The sequence below is a fragment of the Vigna umbellata genome, chromosome 3 (genome assembly GCF_029865625.1).
Source record: "Vigna umbellata cultivar VRB3 chromosome 3, Vumbellata_1.0, whole genome shotgun sequence".
NCBI lineage: Eukaryota > Viridiplantae > Streptophyta > Magnoliopsida > Fabales > Fabaceae > Vigna > Vigna umbellata.
This window is the reverse complement of record NC_142167.1, coordinates 35,334,589-35,352,494: the sequence shown is the minus strand read 5'-3', so window position 1 is coordinate 35,352,494 and position 17,906 is coordinate 35,334,589. Positions and strand designations below refer to the sequence as shown.

General features: G+C 29.6%; 3 protein-coding genes and 1 pseudogene across 4 annotated transcripts in view; all 4 read right to left on the bottom strand.

Annotated features, from left to right (window-relative positions):
* Nucleotides 1-468: 468 nt before the first annotated feature.
* Nucleotides 469-847, bottom strand: LOC148202413 (uncharacterized). The gene has a single exon (XM_088109609.1). The coding sequence runs from the start codon at nt 793-795 to the stop codon at nt 469-471; it is 327 nt and encodes a 108-aa protein (XP_087965735.1). The 5' UTR covers nt 796-847.
* A 313-nt stretch (nt 848-1,160) lies between these two features.
* Nucleotides 1,161-5,919, bottom strand: LOC148202412 (uncharacterized; annotated as a pseudogene). Its single transcript, XR_015784976.1, has 4 exons — nt 5,380-5,919; nt 3,901-4,687; nt 1,637-2,109; nt 1,161-1,298 (listed from the first exon to the last, which is right to left on the bottom strand). The product of XR_015784976.1 is annotated as an uncharacterized LOC148202412 (transcript).
* A 1,200-nt stretch (nt 5,920-7,119) lies between these two features.
* Nucleotides 7,120-9,701, bottom strand: LOC148202411 (uncharacterized). Its single transcript, XM_088110315.1, has 2 exons — nt 8,766-9,701; nt 7,120-7,980 (listed from the first exon to the last, which is right to left on the bottom strand). Exons 1-2 carry the CDS (start codon nt 9,462-9,464, stop codon nt 7,168-7,170), a joined length of 1,512 nt encoding a protein of 503 aa, XP_087966441.1. The 5' UTR covers nt 9,465-9,701; the 3' UTR covers nt 7,120-7,167.
* Nucleotides 9,568-17,906, bottom strand: part of LOC148202410 (uncharacterized) — an 8,480-nt gene continuing 141 nt past the window's right edge. The window contains exons 2-7 of the mRNA XM_088109608.1: nt 15,762-17,904; nt 15,430-15,678; nt 14,576-15,289; nt 11,477-12,289; nt 10,329-10,942; nt 9,568-9,704 (exon numbers count right to left, since the gene is read on the bottom strand). Coding sequence (XP_087965734.1) covers nt 10,445-10,942; nt 11,477-12,289; nt 14,576-15,289; nt 15,430-15,678; nt 15,762-17,904 — 4,417 coding nt within the window. The 3' untranslated portion in view covers nt 9,568-9,704; nt 10,329-10,444. The remainder of the gene's footprint in view (nt 9,705-10,328; nt 10,943-11,476; nt 12,290-14,575; nt 15,290-15,429; nt 15,679-15,761; nt 17,905-17,906) is intronic.

The window sequence follows — 17,906 nt, the reverse complement described above, 5'->3', positions numbered from 1 at the left end:
TTGTTGTTATGAATAATAAAATTTATAATTATTTTAAACAATGTTCTTTTTCCTTCTTCTTCACATTTATTATTTTTAATGAAAAATAATATATATATATATATATATATATATATATATATATATATATATAACGAACTCTTTATTATTTATATTTTGTTTATTTTGAAATATTTTAGTACAGTACTTTCAAATTTTTTTTCCCAAGAATTCAGTTATAGTTATTAATTAAATTTGTAAATAAATATTATAATCTTGAGTTTAAATTATAGACATAGTGTTAACTAGAAGTTATAGGAAAAAAAAGTGTAATAATCAAAATTACATCCTATAATCAAAAGTTATAGGAACAAATTATAATAATTTTCAAGCATGTTGTCCTAAGCCGTCTTGTATATTTTAACAAGGGCTATAGATATATAATCAATGGCCTATCAGAGGCTGTATAATGTTCAATAAAAAAAAATATTAACGACGTACCATTTTCAGAAATTCCTTCTTCACAGTAGAGTTGAGATCAGTTTCCAATGTAGTGTTTGACCATTCAAGTTTAACTTGAGACAACTTACTTGCCTCTAGAGTACCTGGACATAAAGTTACCATCTCGTCGCACCTTGCTATTGACAATTCCTCCAACAATGGAAAACTTAAACTCCCTTTGTAAAACCTTCGGAGATTTTTCAGATATTTAAGACTCAAACAATTGAGCTTCGGAAATATTATTTCATCCTCATCTGATTCCTTCCCTTCTTTAGACACTATTTCTTCAATTGATTCACACTTTTCTATTTCCATTCTTTGGAGTTTACCCAAACTTTTGGCTGTCGAAGATAGTGAACAAATATGACAAGCTATCACAAGTTTTCCACTTTTAAACAGTATCAGATTTCGAGAAAGACACTCTGCATGTTATCCAAGTTTTTTAAATTTGAACACCTAATGACTTCAAAGGTTTCTAGATTTCTAACAAAGGGTTCAGTCCATGAGTTTTCTAAACCAATGGAAACCAACTCTTGAAGGGACTCCAAGCGTAATTCTTTCAATTGTAAAAGAATTTCACTATTATTAGGTATTTGATCGCAGAAAATCACTTTGAAGGAACTGTCACACACCACAAGCTTCATTACATTTGGCAACTTTTGTAGAAATCCATACTCCGGAAATTCATCACACTCAATATCAAAGCACAGACCGAGAACTTTTAACTTGTGTAAAAGGTTTCTCTGAAATTCTCCGTTGACAATCATCTTTAATTCATTTTTACCCACTGTCAGATGCTCTAAGTTGGGTATGATTAGCTGCAACGAGAAACCAATAACCATGTAAAAGCAGCTCAGTACAGTCATAGATTCAACTCTGTATAAAATTGAAATTGTGAAGTTTCATGCCAAAATAAGCCAGATAATCAGTGAAAAACTAAAACATTTCAAGATAAAATAAAAAAAGTGTGAACAAGTCCATTTAAAAGAGAAAAAAAGGATGAACTAGCCAAACCAGGTTGCTGCTCATAAGGCGGCAACCATTTTGATTTAAAATTAATTTTCAGATGAAAAGCTTGATAAATGAGATGAATAGTGGTTCGTATAGGAAGAAAATAATGAGAATGTATGTTATTGAAAAAAGAAGAAGCGCAAACCTCAAATGTTGGTGCTGCATCATCATGAATGAAATATATAGTATATGCTTGAAGTTGGGCAAATCACATAGTGCCAATGACGTCATACAGGGAAACCTAAGCGTAGGATTTGTTCCATCTGGATGAGCTGGATTAGCCTCTGTAACTTCATTACAAACTGTTTCCAGATTTGGAAGCTTCCGTAAAACTAATTTCTTTAGAGAAAGAGTGACTGTGACTTGTGTTGAAGAATTGACATCAAATATGGTTTTGACAGAATCACAGTTATGAACTTCCAATGTTTCCAATTTAGGTAATAAAGAAAGTAGAGTGAAAGGTAGCACTGCATCTGATGAAATTTTGCATTTATTCACAATCAAGGTTTCCAAGTAAGTGAAACAAAAGTCGGATATCTGCAGTGAGAGACGCCATATCTCTTGTAGGTCTGCCCTATCTCTCAATTCAAGACTCTTTTCCCATTCCCATGATGCAAACTTTCGAAATCAGCACATGTAAATGAAAAATATGAAAATATAAGGATTACCAAGAATTCAGTCTTCACAGTTTTGCTACATATAAATTTTAATACTTTTTCTTTTCCTCCACAATTCTATTTCGAGACATTGAGAATTGGTAAAATTTTAGTTACATTTAAAATTTTATTTAATTCTCACAAAAATGAAAATTGTTTCTACGCTGAACTTTGATTAAAAAAAACAATTTCCTTTGGCAATTTAAGTATAGAAGTTAATTATAAACAAAATCTCTAACTATTTTTTAGTTAACTTTGTGATTGATTTGATTGAGTTCTAAATTTTTTCAAATTATTATTTTGCTAATTTTTCTAATTTGTTTTGTTGAAGTTTAGGAATGTAACTAAATTAATATTATTTAAAAATTCAACTTTCATAATAATAAAAGCTTGAAGAATGAGACTGAATTCAAATATAAGGATGTAAATTACATCTTCCCTTAATTTTACTTTGATTTTATTTTTAAACTATTTTCTAATGTTTTCTAAAAATCTATTACTAATATCCAGGAAAAACAAATTTAGCAACTTAATTGTAGTACTTTATAAATGTTATTAGAAGTGAGGTTTTTTATTTTAGTTAACCTTTTATATTTATATCTATTTATCTTATAAAACAATTATTAGGTATTCTTTTTACTTTTATATAAAGTATTTATTATTTTTGAGTTTTTTACAGTAACAAAAAATTACCGTTTCTAATAAATTTCTAAATAAGATAATGACAATGATAACAAATTATTTTTGCTATTATTATTATTATTTTATAATTTGTAGGTTATACTTAAAATCCAATAATATTGACTATGGTAGATTTATTTTATTTTTTTCATTTTTATTTATTTATTTATGCATTACAGATGATGCATTTTATCTCTGTTTTTAATTTACTTTTAAATATCATATATCTGTTTTAAAATGTGTTATTTTTACATGATATAAAATTTGTGTAATATTATAAAACATAGTAGAAGATTAAAAATTAATATTCTTTATGATAAATATATAACAATGAAAAATGAAATAAATATAATGAAATTTTTTATTAATAAATAAAAGTTATAAAAATTTAAATTAATTAAAAACATATTTTATTAGTAAAGATACTAAATTAATGTTAAAATGAAATAAATATAATGAAATTTTTTATTAATAAATAAAAGTTATAAAAATTTAAATTAATTAAAAACATATTTTATTAGTAAAGATATTTTATTCTTTTCTATTTCTTTATATTTATAAGTTATTTTAATTAATAAATTTACCATTTACTATGAGTACATTAATTAAGTTAAATTTAATTTAATTTGTATGGCTTATTGGGACAATGTTTCAAACCATCAGTTTATCGTAATTTTTGTCAAATATGATTTTTAAAGTAATTTATTATGAAAATTATTCGAAAATAATTATAATTGAATGATAGAGAATTTACATTTTGTTAACATATAAATTATTTGTTTTTTTATTAATGTATTTTTGTTGCATTTTATAAAAAAAATTGGAAATTTGTAAGATACAATATATTTTGCTAATTACTTTAAAATTAAAAAAAAAACAAGTGTGTTTGAACATAAGTTGAGATAAATAAATAACTTTCCTATAATTAAAAATAATTTAATTAAAATTTTCTGCAAAATTTTTTATCTTGAATATTTTATTTTATTGTCTTCCTTACTAATAAGTTTGTCATGGAGGCCATAAAGTCAAACTCTTAAAATATTCAATAAAAAAAATAAAATTAAACACGTACCTTTGTCAGATATTCCTTCCTCATAGTAGAGTTGAGCTCCGTTTCCAATTGAATAGCATCTGAGAACAGATGAAGTATAACTTGAGACAACTTGCCTGCTTCTATACTTCCTTCACATAAAGTTATCATCTCATCGCACATTAATACTGACAGTTCTTCCAAGGACGGGAAACCTAAACTCCCTCTGTAGAACCTTTTGAGCTTCCATAATTTATAAAGATTCAAACAAGTGAGCTGCGGAAATATTATCTCATCCTCATCTGATTCCTCCCCATCTTCCTTATATACTATCTCTTCAATTGAACTGACACCGTTTTATCTCCATTTTTTTGAGTTGACCCAAACGCTTGGCTGCTGAGGATGTCAACAAATATGATAAGTTATCGCAATCCTCTACTTTCAAACACCTCAGATTGGAGAAAGACACTGTGCATCCTACCAAGTTTTTTAAACTCTTACATCTAATCACTTCAAAGGTTTCTAAATTTCTGACAAAGGAATCGGTACAAGAGTTCTCTAGCCCAATGGAAACCAACTCTCCAAGGGACTCCAACCGTAATACTTTCAGCTGCTGTAACACATTATTACCACTTTCACAATAGAACATCTTCTTGAAGGAACCATCACACACCACAAGTTTCTCTATATTCGGAACCACTTCTAGAATTTTACATTGAAATACATCCGAACCAAAGCAGAGAGTAAGAGTTTTTAAGCTCTCTAAGAGCTTTCTCTCGAATTCTCCTCGCAAAATCATCTTCATTCCATTTTCTCCTACTGTCATGCACTGTAACAACCAAGAAAAAAAGCAAGCAAAAGTTAGTTAAGACTGTTAAAGAAACAACTGTTTTTAATTTTCATATCAAAATATATTGTTGATGAATATTGCTAAGATAATGTATATTTCTTTGAATACGAAATTGAATACTATCCTTCTTCCCATAATTGAATACATGATACATGATAAACGAGTGAGAATCTATTGAATTGATATGAGATGTCATTGATAAGTCATGAAATCTGTTCTTTTACTTATTTATATAAAATATATACTGATGCTCTGCATTAGTGAATTTTGTCAAAGTTTATATTTTGACAGATGCTCCTACTATTTTTATGGAACAATGACAAAACAAAAGTATAGGAGCGATCAAATCATTCTGGGAGTCATTTGTGTTTAATTATTCCCTCCCATTCATATTAATCATCACAAATTCTGAATCCAAATTATTACTCTTTTTATAACTCACTATTGATTACAGAGAAACCAAGCTAAGGGATACAATGAGAAATATGAGAAACCTAAAGGAATCGCCCTATTATTTTTCAACTTAAATAAAGTTCTTTCATTTTTAACCAAATCGTTTTAATTATCTTCTAAAAGTAAACTAACCTACCAAATTATATATAACACTTTACAATATTCAGTTTTCACATACTGATCCAATTATGCAATAAGGAGAGTTAAAACAATAATACCTTTTCAGGTTCGAGTTCTAGATGCGTATAGTAGTAAAAATACTTCAACTTTGGTAAACCCCGTGATTTCAATGATCTGACACAATAGCAAGGAAACGTAACCTCCACATTTGTTCCTCTTAGATCTGTATTCTCCTCTGCAACAATTGTCATCAATCCTTCACAGTCTTCCACTGTTAGATCTTCAAGTGTCCCAAAATCTTTGGCTAATGATGCCGGAAACACGCTTTTAAGGCGTTTACAGCTATCAATTAACACTTCTTCTAAATGGCTTATGCTTAGAATTCCATGAGGATCTTTATTCCAAATAGTTTTCAGCTTTGGCAGCTCCGATAAAACCAATTGGTTCAGAGGAAAAGTTAGTTTGTCTTGTGAACATTTGACATCAAATATGGTTTTAACAGAATCACACTTTCGAACTTCCAATGTTTGCAATTCAGGTAACGAAGGAAGAACACCCAATGGTAGCACTGCATCTGATAAAAACTGGCAGTCAATCACAGTCAATATGAAAAGCTCACTGAAAAGAGGGATCGGCATTGAGCCTTTCCATATCTCGTGTAGTATTGGTTTACTTTTGAGATCAATCCATGATTCCCCTAGTGTCTGCAAGTGCAAAAGAATAAATAAATAAAATGAAATTCATTATTTTATTACAAGAGTTAATAGGAATTGAATTTTTTATATTAATAACTATACGAAATCTTCACTAACTTTTTTAAGAATTCTCTTTTATTGAAAAAACTTAGTTGACTATACCTAAGAGATTTTTCTAGCGAGTCACGTCTTCTAATTTACATTACTTGACTTCGAGACCTAAGAAATAAATAAAAGTTACTTTATGAATTTAAAAATTTATAATTTCTGATTATTTTAAAAGAATTATCCAATTATGTCTAAAGTTTTCCAGCCAAGATGTCCAAAGCCCTCCTGCATGCTTAAACATGTCATGGATATATGTCTATACATAACAAAATGATAGTTTTTATATATTAACAAATAATTATCGTGGTTTTAATATTTCATAGTTATTAAAGATATTGTGCATTAATATATTTAATCATTAAAATTAATATTTATAATTTTACTCTTCATCTATTAAAGTAATAAATAGTTTGATTCAATATGATTTATTAAATATTTTAAAATTTTAAAATGAAAGTATATTTTATTAAAGATAATAAATCATTAGAATGGTATTTCGAATAACCATAGTCAGATTTCCACCACTTGATGATAAATATATTTTATTTTAATAAACTTAAAAAGTTATTATGGGTCAAGTTACGATTGTTAGTATAGATTATTATTTTGAATTTTAAGTCATAAAAATTTCGAAAAATGTGTTTTGATAAAGTGTAACCAAGGCATGTATAGAAAAAGAGTTAACAGCAGTTTATCTAGTAGAAAAGTAGAAGTTATATTATTATTCAGTCAAAAAATTTTACGATAAAATTATTATTATTTTTAAATCATTATCTTCAGAATCGTATTTAATATTAGAAGGAAAAAAATAAATTATTATACTTTTTAAACTAATGTTAGTTAATTTTAGTTTATTAAAGAAATATTTTTATATTTTTCTTATATATTTTTTATTTTATAGAAGTAGTAATGAAAGAATAGTTTGGTTGTATACAATTTAGTTAGAAAATAAAATAAAGATAATTTAATATACTTATCTAATTTGGAAGTTATTTAGAAACAGAGTCATAAATTCAATTAATATTGAAGTTCTAATAGAGGGTATTGTAACGACAAAATCATATCCATGTTGAATTAAGAATATTAAACATATACCTCTTTCAGAAATTCCTTCTGCATAGTCTTGTTGAGATCATGTTCTATTGGAATAGCTTCTGAATATCGTGAAAGTTTAACTTGAGACAACTTGCATGCTGTTATCGTACCGCTACAGAAAGTTTCCATTTTGGGGCAATATGTTGCTGACAATTCCTCTAATGATGGGAAACTTAATCTCCCTCTGTAGAACAATCGGAGTTTACGTAAATAATCAAGATTCAAACGAATGAGTTTTGGAAATATGATCTCATCCTCATCTGATTTCTCCTCCTCCTCCTTAAACACTATCTCTTCAATTGAGTAACAACTTTCTATCTCCATTGTTTTAAGGTGATCCAAAGTTTTGGCTGTTGAGGATGTGAATAAATATTGCAAGCTATCACAACTTTCAAGTTTCAAATATGTCAAATTGGAGAGAAACACTTTGCTCGCTACCACGTTTTTCAATTTTGAACAACTAATGACTTCAAAGGTTTCTAGATTTTTGACAAAGTATTCCGTCCAAGAGTTTTCTAACCCTATGGAAACCAACTCTCCAAGAGACTCCAATCGTAATTCTTTGAGTTGTAATGGAAGTCCACTGTAATTCACATTTTTAGGACTTTCACGACAAAACATCACTTCGAAGGAACCATAGCACACCACAAGCTTCTCTATATTGGGCACCTGTTCTAGAATTTCATATTGAAATACATCCCATCCAAAAGAGAGAGTAAAAACTTTTAAGTTGCTTAAGAGTTTTCTCTGAAATTCTTCATCCGAAATCTTCTCCATTCCATACTTCCCAAGTATCAAACACTGTAATAACCAAAAAAACACAAGAAAAAGCAAGTTAGGGCATTATAATATTACCTATGATAATTGTTTATAAAGGTTCAAGCACCATTATTTTGTTTTAATAATGATAAAGTACATTAGTGTCTCTAATAATCTATGGAATTGATCTCACATCTTATTTTGTTGTTGTCATATTTATTTATACAAATACATGTTCTTTGAACTTTATTATTCAACCGGACAAATCTTTAATCTTATTTCAGTCAGAGTCAAACCAATTTTAATAAAATATTGCTGTTTAATTTTGTAATAAAATATAATATACTAATTTTAACTAATCTAATACGTATATTAATTATTTTTCATAAATTATAATAATATAATATATATTAATCACTACTCCTTTTTTTTACCTATGTTTTCGAATTACCTTTTGTAATTTTAGAAAAGAGAGATACTTGTGCAGTTGCCTTCAAATTTAATTTTGAATAGCCCTTTTTTCCTTTTAAGAACTTAACTACTCAATTATTGACACTTCCCAATCAATAAATAGACTCTGTGACAATGGTTATTCTTTTAACATGCTACCGATCCTATCACTTCAATGATATCTAAAACAAAAGTGGCGGGTTAATAGGCAAAGAAGATAGAAGACTTATACGTGAAAGTTACATATTTTAATGATTATTTTGTACTATTCATATTGAACAATGGTAAACAACTAAAAAACTGATGGTTCCACATTAAATTTGCAGTGACGATTCATATTGTGCATAAAGAGGAAGTGGCAAAATAGTAGTACGTACCCTTTCAGTATCGACTTGATTCTCTGTATTCGATTCTAGACGCTTGTAAGTAGTGTGAGACTTGAGAGAGCAGTAGTAAAAATACTTGAACTTGGGCAAGTCCCGTAGATTCAATGATCTCACACAGGGACAGGGAAATGTAAACTCTAGACTTCCATTTGTATTGTCTTCTACAACAATAGTCATCAAGCTCCCACAGTCTTTTACAACTAGACTTTCAAGCTCCACAAGATCTTTGGCTACTGAAGTGGGAAACACGCTTTCAAGGCCTTTGCATTCCTCAACATGTACTTCTTGTAGATGGCGCATGTTTAGAATTCCATGAGGATCTTCATTCCAAACATTCTTCAGATTTGACAGCTTCGATAAAGTCAAATTCTTCAGCGAAAAAGGGAGGGGCAGTCCCGTAGATGTCACATCTCTGCCTTGTGTTGGGCATTTGACATCAAAAATGGCTTTGACATCATCGCAGTTTCTAACTTCCAATGTTACCAAGTTAGTTAAGAAAGGAAGTAAATTGAATGGTAATAGTACCTCTTTGGCCCCTGAAGCTGGAAACATACTTGTAAGGCCTTTACATTCCTCAACATGTAGTTCTTGTAGATGGCACATGTTTAGAATTCCATGAGGATCTTCATTCCAAACATTCTCCAGATCTGGTAGCTTGGATAATGTCAATTTCTTTAAAGGAAAAGTCATTGTGTCTTGTGTTGTACGTTTGACATCAAAAATAACTTTGACAAAAACACAGTTTCTAACTTCCAACGTCTCCAATTTAGCTAAGAAAGAAAGTAAACTGAATGGTAGAAGCACATCTGATGAAAACTTGCATCCATCCACAATCAAAGAATCTAAGAGACCGAAGCAGGAGTTTGGGATGGGTCGTGAGCCAAGACATAACTCTTGTATTTCGCTCAAGCGCAAATTTGATATACTCTCCTGCGAAAGAAATTATGTTTAGAATTTTGTTTTTGTCGCACATCAGAATTTGTTTGAAATGTTAACTTTTGGGAATACATCTTTTCATGATTACCATAACAATGATTACAACATGAATATAGAAAAATAAACTAACAAATCATAATAATAAAATAAAATAAAATAAAAAGAGTCTCACTTTTATATCTCAAATTTGTCCGTTCATTTTGTCTCACTTAATTCAAATGGAAAAGAGTCTTTGTAAGAGAATGTTAATTTTTACAGGATCGTGAAGAGAGAAAGAAGAAGAGTAAGAGAGCATAAAATTGAGTTTGCAAATTCACCAAGCAGCTAAAAAAAATTATGATCCTTGCTTCTTGACTATTGGATCATGCCAAAACTTGAAAAGCAAGTTCATGGTATATTGTCATGAGCGAAAATTCCCCCGTTGAATACCTTTTCCAAATTTGGGGAGTGAATTTTCCGAGTGCAGCTGGCATAAAATTGGCTTTAACAAATGTAATTAAGCGAATTCACCATTGCAAAAAACTGGCTTTAACAGCATTACTGTTAGGAACACGCAAACACAAACTATAGGCGTATTTGTTTTGAATGGTCACATAAAGGCAAAGTTTTGAGAATTACCTGTTGTTTGGAGCAGTGTATAGAGTATTTGAGGGCTGGCAATGCTTTCTAGTGTCAATGAGGTGAGATCACGAAACACAAACTCTTGTCTTGTTCTTTCTCCTTCTCCACCCTTTTCATCCTTCCCAAATATTTCTTACCAATTCCTCACACTTTGTTACCTCGAGCACTTCGAGTCTTGTAAGATCTTTGACTACCGATGCTGGAAACAAACTTTTAAGACTCTCACAATCTTCAACACGCATTTCCTTTAGCAGTTGAAGGCCCATGACTCCCTCCGGATCCTTGTCCCATACATGCTTCAGTTGTGGTAGATAACGTAAACTCAATGTTTTCAGACGGAATATTCCGGAAGGTTTTGTCATCACCCTGTTCTCATCATTCATATTAAATATCACCTCTGCATCACTGCAATTGTATACATCTAACTCTTCCAAATTGTGAAAGCAAGAAAGCAAATGAGATGGAATTATATGCTTTAGAGTATGACATCCCCATACCCTCAACCTTTTCAAATACCCAAAGTTGTTTTGCTGCACCCAATGAGTGTCATCCCATAGATGCTGTATAATATTATCGTCAAGCCGCAGATCTTCAGTATATGCGAAACTGACCTGTAAATCAGACAAATTATTAAATTACTTCTCTACCTTTAAAATATAATCTTACTTTTTTTAAAAGTACTCGTAGTGATAACAACGAAAATATATATAAGTAAATTATTAAAAGTGTTATATTACAATTATTTAAAAAAAATTAATTATTTAAAATTTAAAATAACTAACTAATTACCGTGCCAGATTGTGTTATTTTTATTTTAAAACAATAAATTTTAATATGTAAAATCTATTAATTAATTATAATGAAAATTTTGAAACATCTTGTGTGAAAATCACTTACCTGTGAAAATATGACACGTTGTTCAGGGCGTATTTTTGTTTAAATGGAAATTTATAGCACCGAATGCTTTTTCAGAAAAATAATAGTGAATTTAATTCTTTAAAAATAGAAGAACAAAATCTAATTTAATAAATAGATAAAAGGTCTTAAGGTATTTTAATATGTATGTATTTGTAATTTCCAATCATGATTTTTTATTTTTTTCCCACATAAGAATATAGTATTAAATAAAGAAAAAAAGTAAGTACCTTATCATTGAAAACTTTTTGTATGGTGGCATTCAAGTGACCTTCCCATTGCCATTTGGATTTTTCATTTCCTTTCACACCAAATATATTCTTCAACTTTGGTGCTATCGACCTTTTTTCACTAAATTTCTCCATTTTCGGACATTCTCTTACAATAAACATTTCCAGTGATGAGAATTCAAATTCACACTCCTTGTGCCTGCAAAAACTTGCAAGCTTCTTTAGCCCCACAAGTTCTATAGAAATCAATTTGCCGAATACAATTTTCATCTCTTTGCCTTCTTCACTTTCCTCCATGCTTATTATTTGCTCTATTTTATCACATTCGATTACCTTCATTGTCTTGAGTTGAACCATACTTTTGGCAGTCGAGGATGCCATTAAATTCTTCAATCCGTCACAATTCTTCAGTTTCAAACACGTCAAATAAGTCAACATTACAGAGGAAGGAGCTAAAGTGTTCAATTCGTGGCAACCTTTTAATCTCAAAAGCTCTAGTCTTTGTAGAACTTGGTATCGTTCAAATCCTAGATCCTTTATATTCGAGAAACAAACAAACAATTGCTTCAGCTTTAACACGGTTCCCAATTCTTGCGGCTCAATGTTTGAACTTTTCACTGACTTTCGATCATATTCAGGAAAAGTCAACCTTAACTTTTCTAGATTTGGCATTCTATACATAAACGAATAGAGAAGATCTGGAGACTTGACTTCCAAGATAATAAGCTCTTTTAAACATTGCATTTGGTACTTGGGTAATAACTTTTGAGCTTCGTTGAAGTCAATTTCCATATACTCCAAGTTAGGGAATACCTAAAGAATAAAGATAAATACTAATTAAGAAGAATGAATTAAATGCCTCCCCCACCCCTTCAAATTTGTTTTTGTTATTGTAGTTTGCATATTTAATTGTTACTGTTTATGATCAGTATTGCCTAACATTTTTGTTTTTGTTTGCTTGTTTGTACTTTTAAAAATCTTAAATTATAAATTAAAATAGGAACATCATACTTTTCAAAATTTCATTTAATCATATTAATGTCATGTATGTGCCAAAGATTCACAAAGATTTGAGTTTAGAAATCCCAAAGATTCACAATCCTAGATCATGTATGTGCCAAAAACAAACAGTATTAGTTAAACTTCGTACTTATTTATGTTATATTCTTTAAAGATATTTTAGTTACATAAAATATTTTAGTTATAAATTACAATTTCAACTTATATTGATATAAATAAATGTTAGAGAGCCAAATAATATATATATTCTAAGTCAATGTTATTAAGAAGGGAATTTAAGTCAATTCTCATATCATAAAATTGATTTGAAAAGTAATAATTACAATTATTTATATATTCTAAATCAATTTTATTTCTAATGGATACCAGATCTCCAACATTTTTCTCTTTGTAGCAAAACTTCATTAAAAGTGATGGGGACTTGTTTTTCTTACATATATAAATACTAATATTTCATTTTAACTTTAGTATATATTTTATATTTGGTTCACTTAAATATTTATAAACGTATAACATTTTTTGGCATTCCTATCGACCATTTCCCTTCACTTTATGTGTGGGATTTAGACTTTTGTGAGTGGCGACACTGGCATGATAGAAAGTGACATTATAAGCCATCGAATTTTATTACAATAGAATTTAATATCATATTAAGAAGTAGTTTAACATTAAGTTATCCTAACAAAGTAGGTTTATAGGTTTGTAAAGTGAAGATTATTTATATTTATATACTTTAAATTAATTTTATCTATAATTAATATGAGAGGTCAAACAAACAATAAAAATAAAACTTTTTCGTGAGGTATATATAGATTTTATATGCTATCACTAAACTTTGTTTTTCTTGATGTTGGACATTCGCCAAGAGATATTTTAAGCTCTCTATTAGCTACGATTCAATAGGTCACACTCTCTTTTATTGCAAATTGCCATAAATGATTTAATTTTAAATATACATTACCTAAAATGGGCAAATTTTTAAAACTTTTACCTATATGTATTTAAAATAAGTTGTGGCATGCTATTACGATTTCAGGTCAAAAAAATGAAGTTATAGTTGTCTAACAAGACCTTTGTGCAAGTATATAAGTAATATAAAACACAACTTTGATTAGACATAATCCTCATTTAATTTTTAGTTTAACTAAAATTTTGTAAGCTTGACATAATTTCAGTAAGTTTTAACTTTAAATTCTATTCACTAGTAAAAAATGACATTTTTAACTGGTAGATTATGTTTTGATTTTTATGGAACCGAAGCATCATACTGAAATCGTATTAGATCAGCATCACTTCACTTTGAAAAATAAAAAATTTATCATGACAGGGCTTCTTATTATTGAAATTGTATGGCATGATATAACAGGTTCGTACTTGTAAAATTTAATTTTTTTTGTCTATTTACATAAATGGAGTGAAAAATTACACCATTATCATAACATCATTAACCCTCTTTTACTCACTCTTATGTCACTTTGGTTATTCTACGGGAAATAAAAATTATAGTTAATAAAAAAAATTCACTAAATTCTAGTTAAAAATTAAAAAATATATATAAATCAATCAGGATTTTGTATTTAAATCTGTTTTAAACAATGAGAATAATCCATAATTAATCATCAATTCTGAGTACCAGTTTGCTAATAAATGATAAGAAACCGAAGTAATTTTGATTTCACCTTTAAAAAAATAGAAACGTGCGAAAAAATATGAAACACTATATTTTTTTTTGTCAAAGTACAAACTTTTCATCATTATAATAATAGTAAATTAAATATGTTTAATAACACTAAAAAAGGAAATTTTAATGACAGTAATAATCATAATAAAAATTTAACAATAAAATAAAGTAGCATTAATTCCTTTATTTCTTTTAAAATTAAATACTTAAAATTCAATTTTTTTTATTAATTTGTCTTCATTTTTTCTTAATTACACAATCTTTATTTGTCTTTTGGTTCTGACATATTTTCTTTTCTCTATTTTTCTTTTATTTCTTTTAGTCTCTATCAAGCATATCATAAAACTAATTTATTTTTATTTTTTTCTGAAATAAGATAAAGATGGCATGTTGCTTACCTCTTCAGCTAAGAAAATGAAATTTTCTTCATTTCTCGTTTCACTCTTTTGTTGGAGAAACGTTTGAAGCTTCACGCACTTGTCTATACTCAGCTCCTTCAATTTTGGAGATTTTATAGGATGTCTTCCCTCGTAGAATTGCTTCATGTTTGATAGCCCATATAGTCTCACATAAGTTAGCTCAGGAAACTTTAATGGATCCTTCATATCTTTTGGTGCATCTTTACTTGCCACAATTTCCACCATCTTCTTGCAATAAAATACTGACATGCGTTCAAGCTTTGAAACATCTTTTGCTACAGAAGTTGGAAACAAACTTGTTAGTTCATCACAATTACGTACATCTATAGACTGCAATTTTTTAAAATTGAGAATTCCATCTGGATCTTTGCTCCACAATTGCTTCAACTTTGGAAGACGTTCAAGAAGAATAACTTGCAAGTTTGTGTCTATTCCAGAAGCATTTATTTCATGAGAATCATTGATTTCAAAAATTTCAATCACGGACTTGCACTCAGAAACTTCCAAGTTAATTAAACTTTCAAACCATCCTTGCATCTGACTCGGAAAAATCTTGTTCAGTTGATTGCATTCTTCAATTCTCACGAAAATGAGATTAGAAAAGGAATCGGCGCTCACTTTAGTTTGCCAGATATCAATTAACCCATTCATTTTGCTAAGGTGGATTTCCTCCAACTTAGGGAAGACATAGACCTGCATTTTAAGGAAAACAAGCCATTAATATATATATATATATATAAAGGTAAAAAAAATACAAAAGTTAGAATGTGATAAAGAACCATAAACATAATATTAAGTCAACTAAAAACATATACTCATATAACAATACACACATTTTCTGCACTAATTCCTTCAGTCTCAAAAATCTTTTCCATAATTGGACATCCACTTATGACGAGGCTTTTCAACTTCTTCAGATGGCTTGCCATAGGTAATGAACATAGATGTGTCAATTTATTACAATCTTTAACAATTAATTTTATCAAGTTTTGGAAGCAGAGACTTGACGAATGTTGGTTGCTCCATATCTTATGAATGCTGAGTGAGGATAAATTCAAGTTCTCTAAGTTTGGAACTTCAACCTGTAAACACATACACAATTAATATGTTTACAACAATTGAGCTAATTATTTAAAATAAATATGAAAAATATGTAGTGACATACTAGTTCACCAAAAAGAGGAGGCGCCTTGTCACGATGGTCATCTTCTTCAGTAGAAATTTCTGTGTGACCCCTATTTGTAGTTTGAGCCTGTGTCAAATTTGACCCACGAGAACTCTCCACTTTGGTACTAAAACATGTTAATGATGGCAATGATTGAAGTGTCAAAGTGCGCAACATAAGAAATTCAACCTTATCATAATTCACTGGTATTCGAAAGATCTCCTTTAAAGATTCACATTTACAAACCTCAATCATTTCTAGCCTAGCGAGAAATTCATTCATGTAAGAATTACAATCAGAAATCTCACTAGTTTCTTCTCCACAAGTAGAAATTTTAATTGTGTAAAAGGAGAAGAGGTTCTCTAACCGGTAACACATCTCAACCTTGATAGTTTTTAATTTGGCAAATGATTTAACTGTAACTTCACCGTAACATATCATCTTTAAGTTCATCATATTGTATAGGCATATATATTCCAAATTCGGAAAAACATTCCCGCAATTAGAGAGCTTTGTTGAACTGACATATTTGATGTCCTTGTTATTTATGATGGATAAATGTTTCAAATTCTGAAATCCATCCATATTCAAATCATTAACAACACTTTGAACACTTGCCTCTCCTAACATCAAACGGTCTACTGTTTTAAGCAACAACATGATGCCTTCTTTGGAACGAATGTCAGTGTCATTCTTCAGTTGCAATGCCAAAACTTTAAGTTCTTCATACTTATTGGACATCCAAAATTCTCCAACAGAAATCATTTCAAAGTCTCCAATCTCAATCTTGTAATATGTTAACTTGTCAAAGATCAATTGATTAGGAAAACTTGAAACACATGGGATGCTTATGTCTACCACTTTCAACTGATGCAAATTCGTTAGCTCAGAAAGAAATGAATTTTGACCTTTATTTGTATCTGTTTCCACCAACATTTTGATCAAGCTTTTGCTTATGTACAACTCTTCCAAACAAGTCAAACTTGATAAAAGATTAGATGGAATCTTCAACTCGAAACAATCGCTGATGTCTAGTAGTCGCAACTTATCCAAGAATCGTAACTCAAATGGCAACTCTTTAAGTTGAGATCCAGAAAAACTAAGAATTCTTAATTTTTTAAACTTTCTCAGTATCGATAAATTGCAATCCAAAGTGCACCGCTCCAAACAAAGCATTCTGAGGTTCAATAGGTCTTCAATTGAATATGGTAAGCTTGATAGATGAAAACCAGTCAATATTAAAACTAACAAGTTTTTCATGCTGCTAAAAAAAATGTCAGGAATTTCCAAAGATGGATTGTTAGTTTCTATTTGCAAAAAGTTAAGTTGAGGACAATTTATGACTCGAGGAAACCCATCTATAATGTCACTATTGCATATAGAAATTGAAATGCATTTTTCAAGATTGGGCCAATAATCTAGTTTTCCATCTCTGAAAGCAAAAACATTGTTATCCGTGAGAGCATTACTTAAAGCATCATCTCGAACCATATGAGACATACTGAAATGAATATTAGGACTTTCGAACGACACCAAACTCAAATTTTTTAGCTCTTGGATCGCTTCATTTATTTTTTCACGAGCTGCACTAAGGGAAGAGACCCCTTCAAATATACCTAATCCAAAGCAATATTTCACCAAGTCATTAACCAGAGGTAGGTGGCCCATTTGAGCACAAAGCATGAAAATGAACTTGTGTTCCTTAGTTTTTGGAAGGTCATATTTTATTTTATTAGGAATATCCGAAGACTTCTTCCATTCAACCAAACCTTGCTTTTTAAATTTGTCTAGTGTAGGTTCACTTTCTGACTCACTCCAGTTTTTAAATGCCATTGCAAATTTAACTATTCTCATGGGCAACCCTTTACAATAGTTTTGGATTTCTTCTTTAGGCATAGACATTTTATTACATCCTTCAGTCGACTGCTCAAACAGCATCAAGGCATCACTGTCATCTAATTCCTTTAAACAAAAATTTGACTCAACATCAACCTCATCAGGAAATACTTTCTTATCACATGAAGAAAGCAAAACTTTGTATCCCTTATAATTACCAAGAAAATTTGTTTTTTTTGGCACTTTTTCGTCAGTACCCCGTGTGTTGTCGGCTGTATCTTGTTTACTTGACCTTGTATCTTGTTTACT

Coding starts and splice junctions, on each gene's coding strand:
- LOC148202413 (XM_088109609.1), bottom strand. CDS start 795: ATGGAAATAGAAAAGTGTGAATCAATTGAAGAAATAGTGTCTAAAGAA.
- LOC148202411 (XM_088110315.1), bottom strand. CDS start 9,464: ATGACTTTTCCTTTAAAGAAATTGACATTATCCAAGCTACCAGATCTG. Junction 7,981..8,765: donor ATCAAGTCGATACTGAAAGG/GTACGTACTACT, acceptor TGGTTATTACAG/TGTTTGATACTTGGGAAGTA.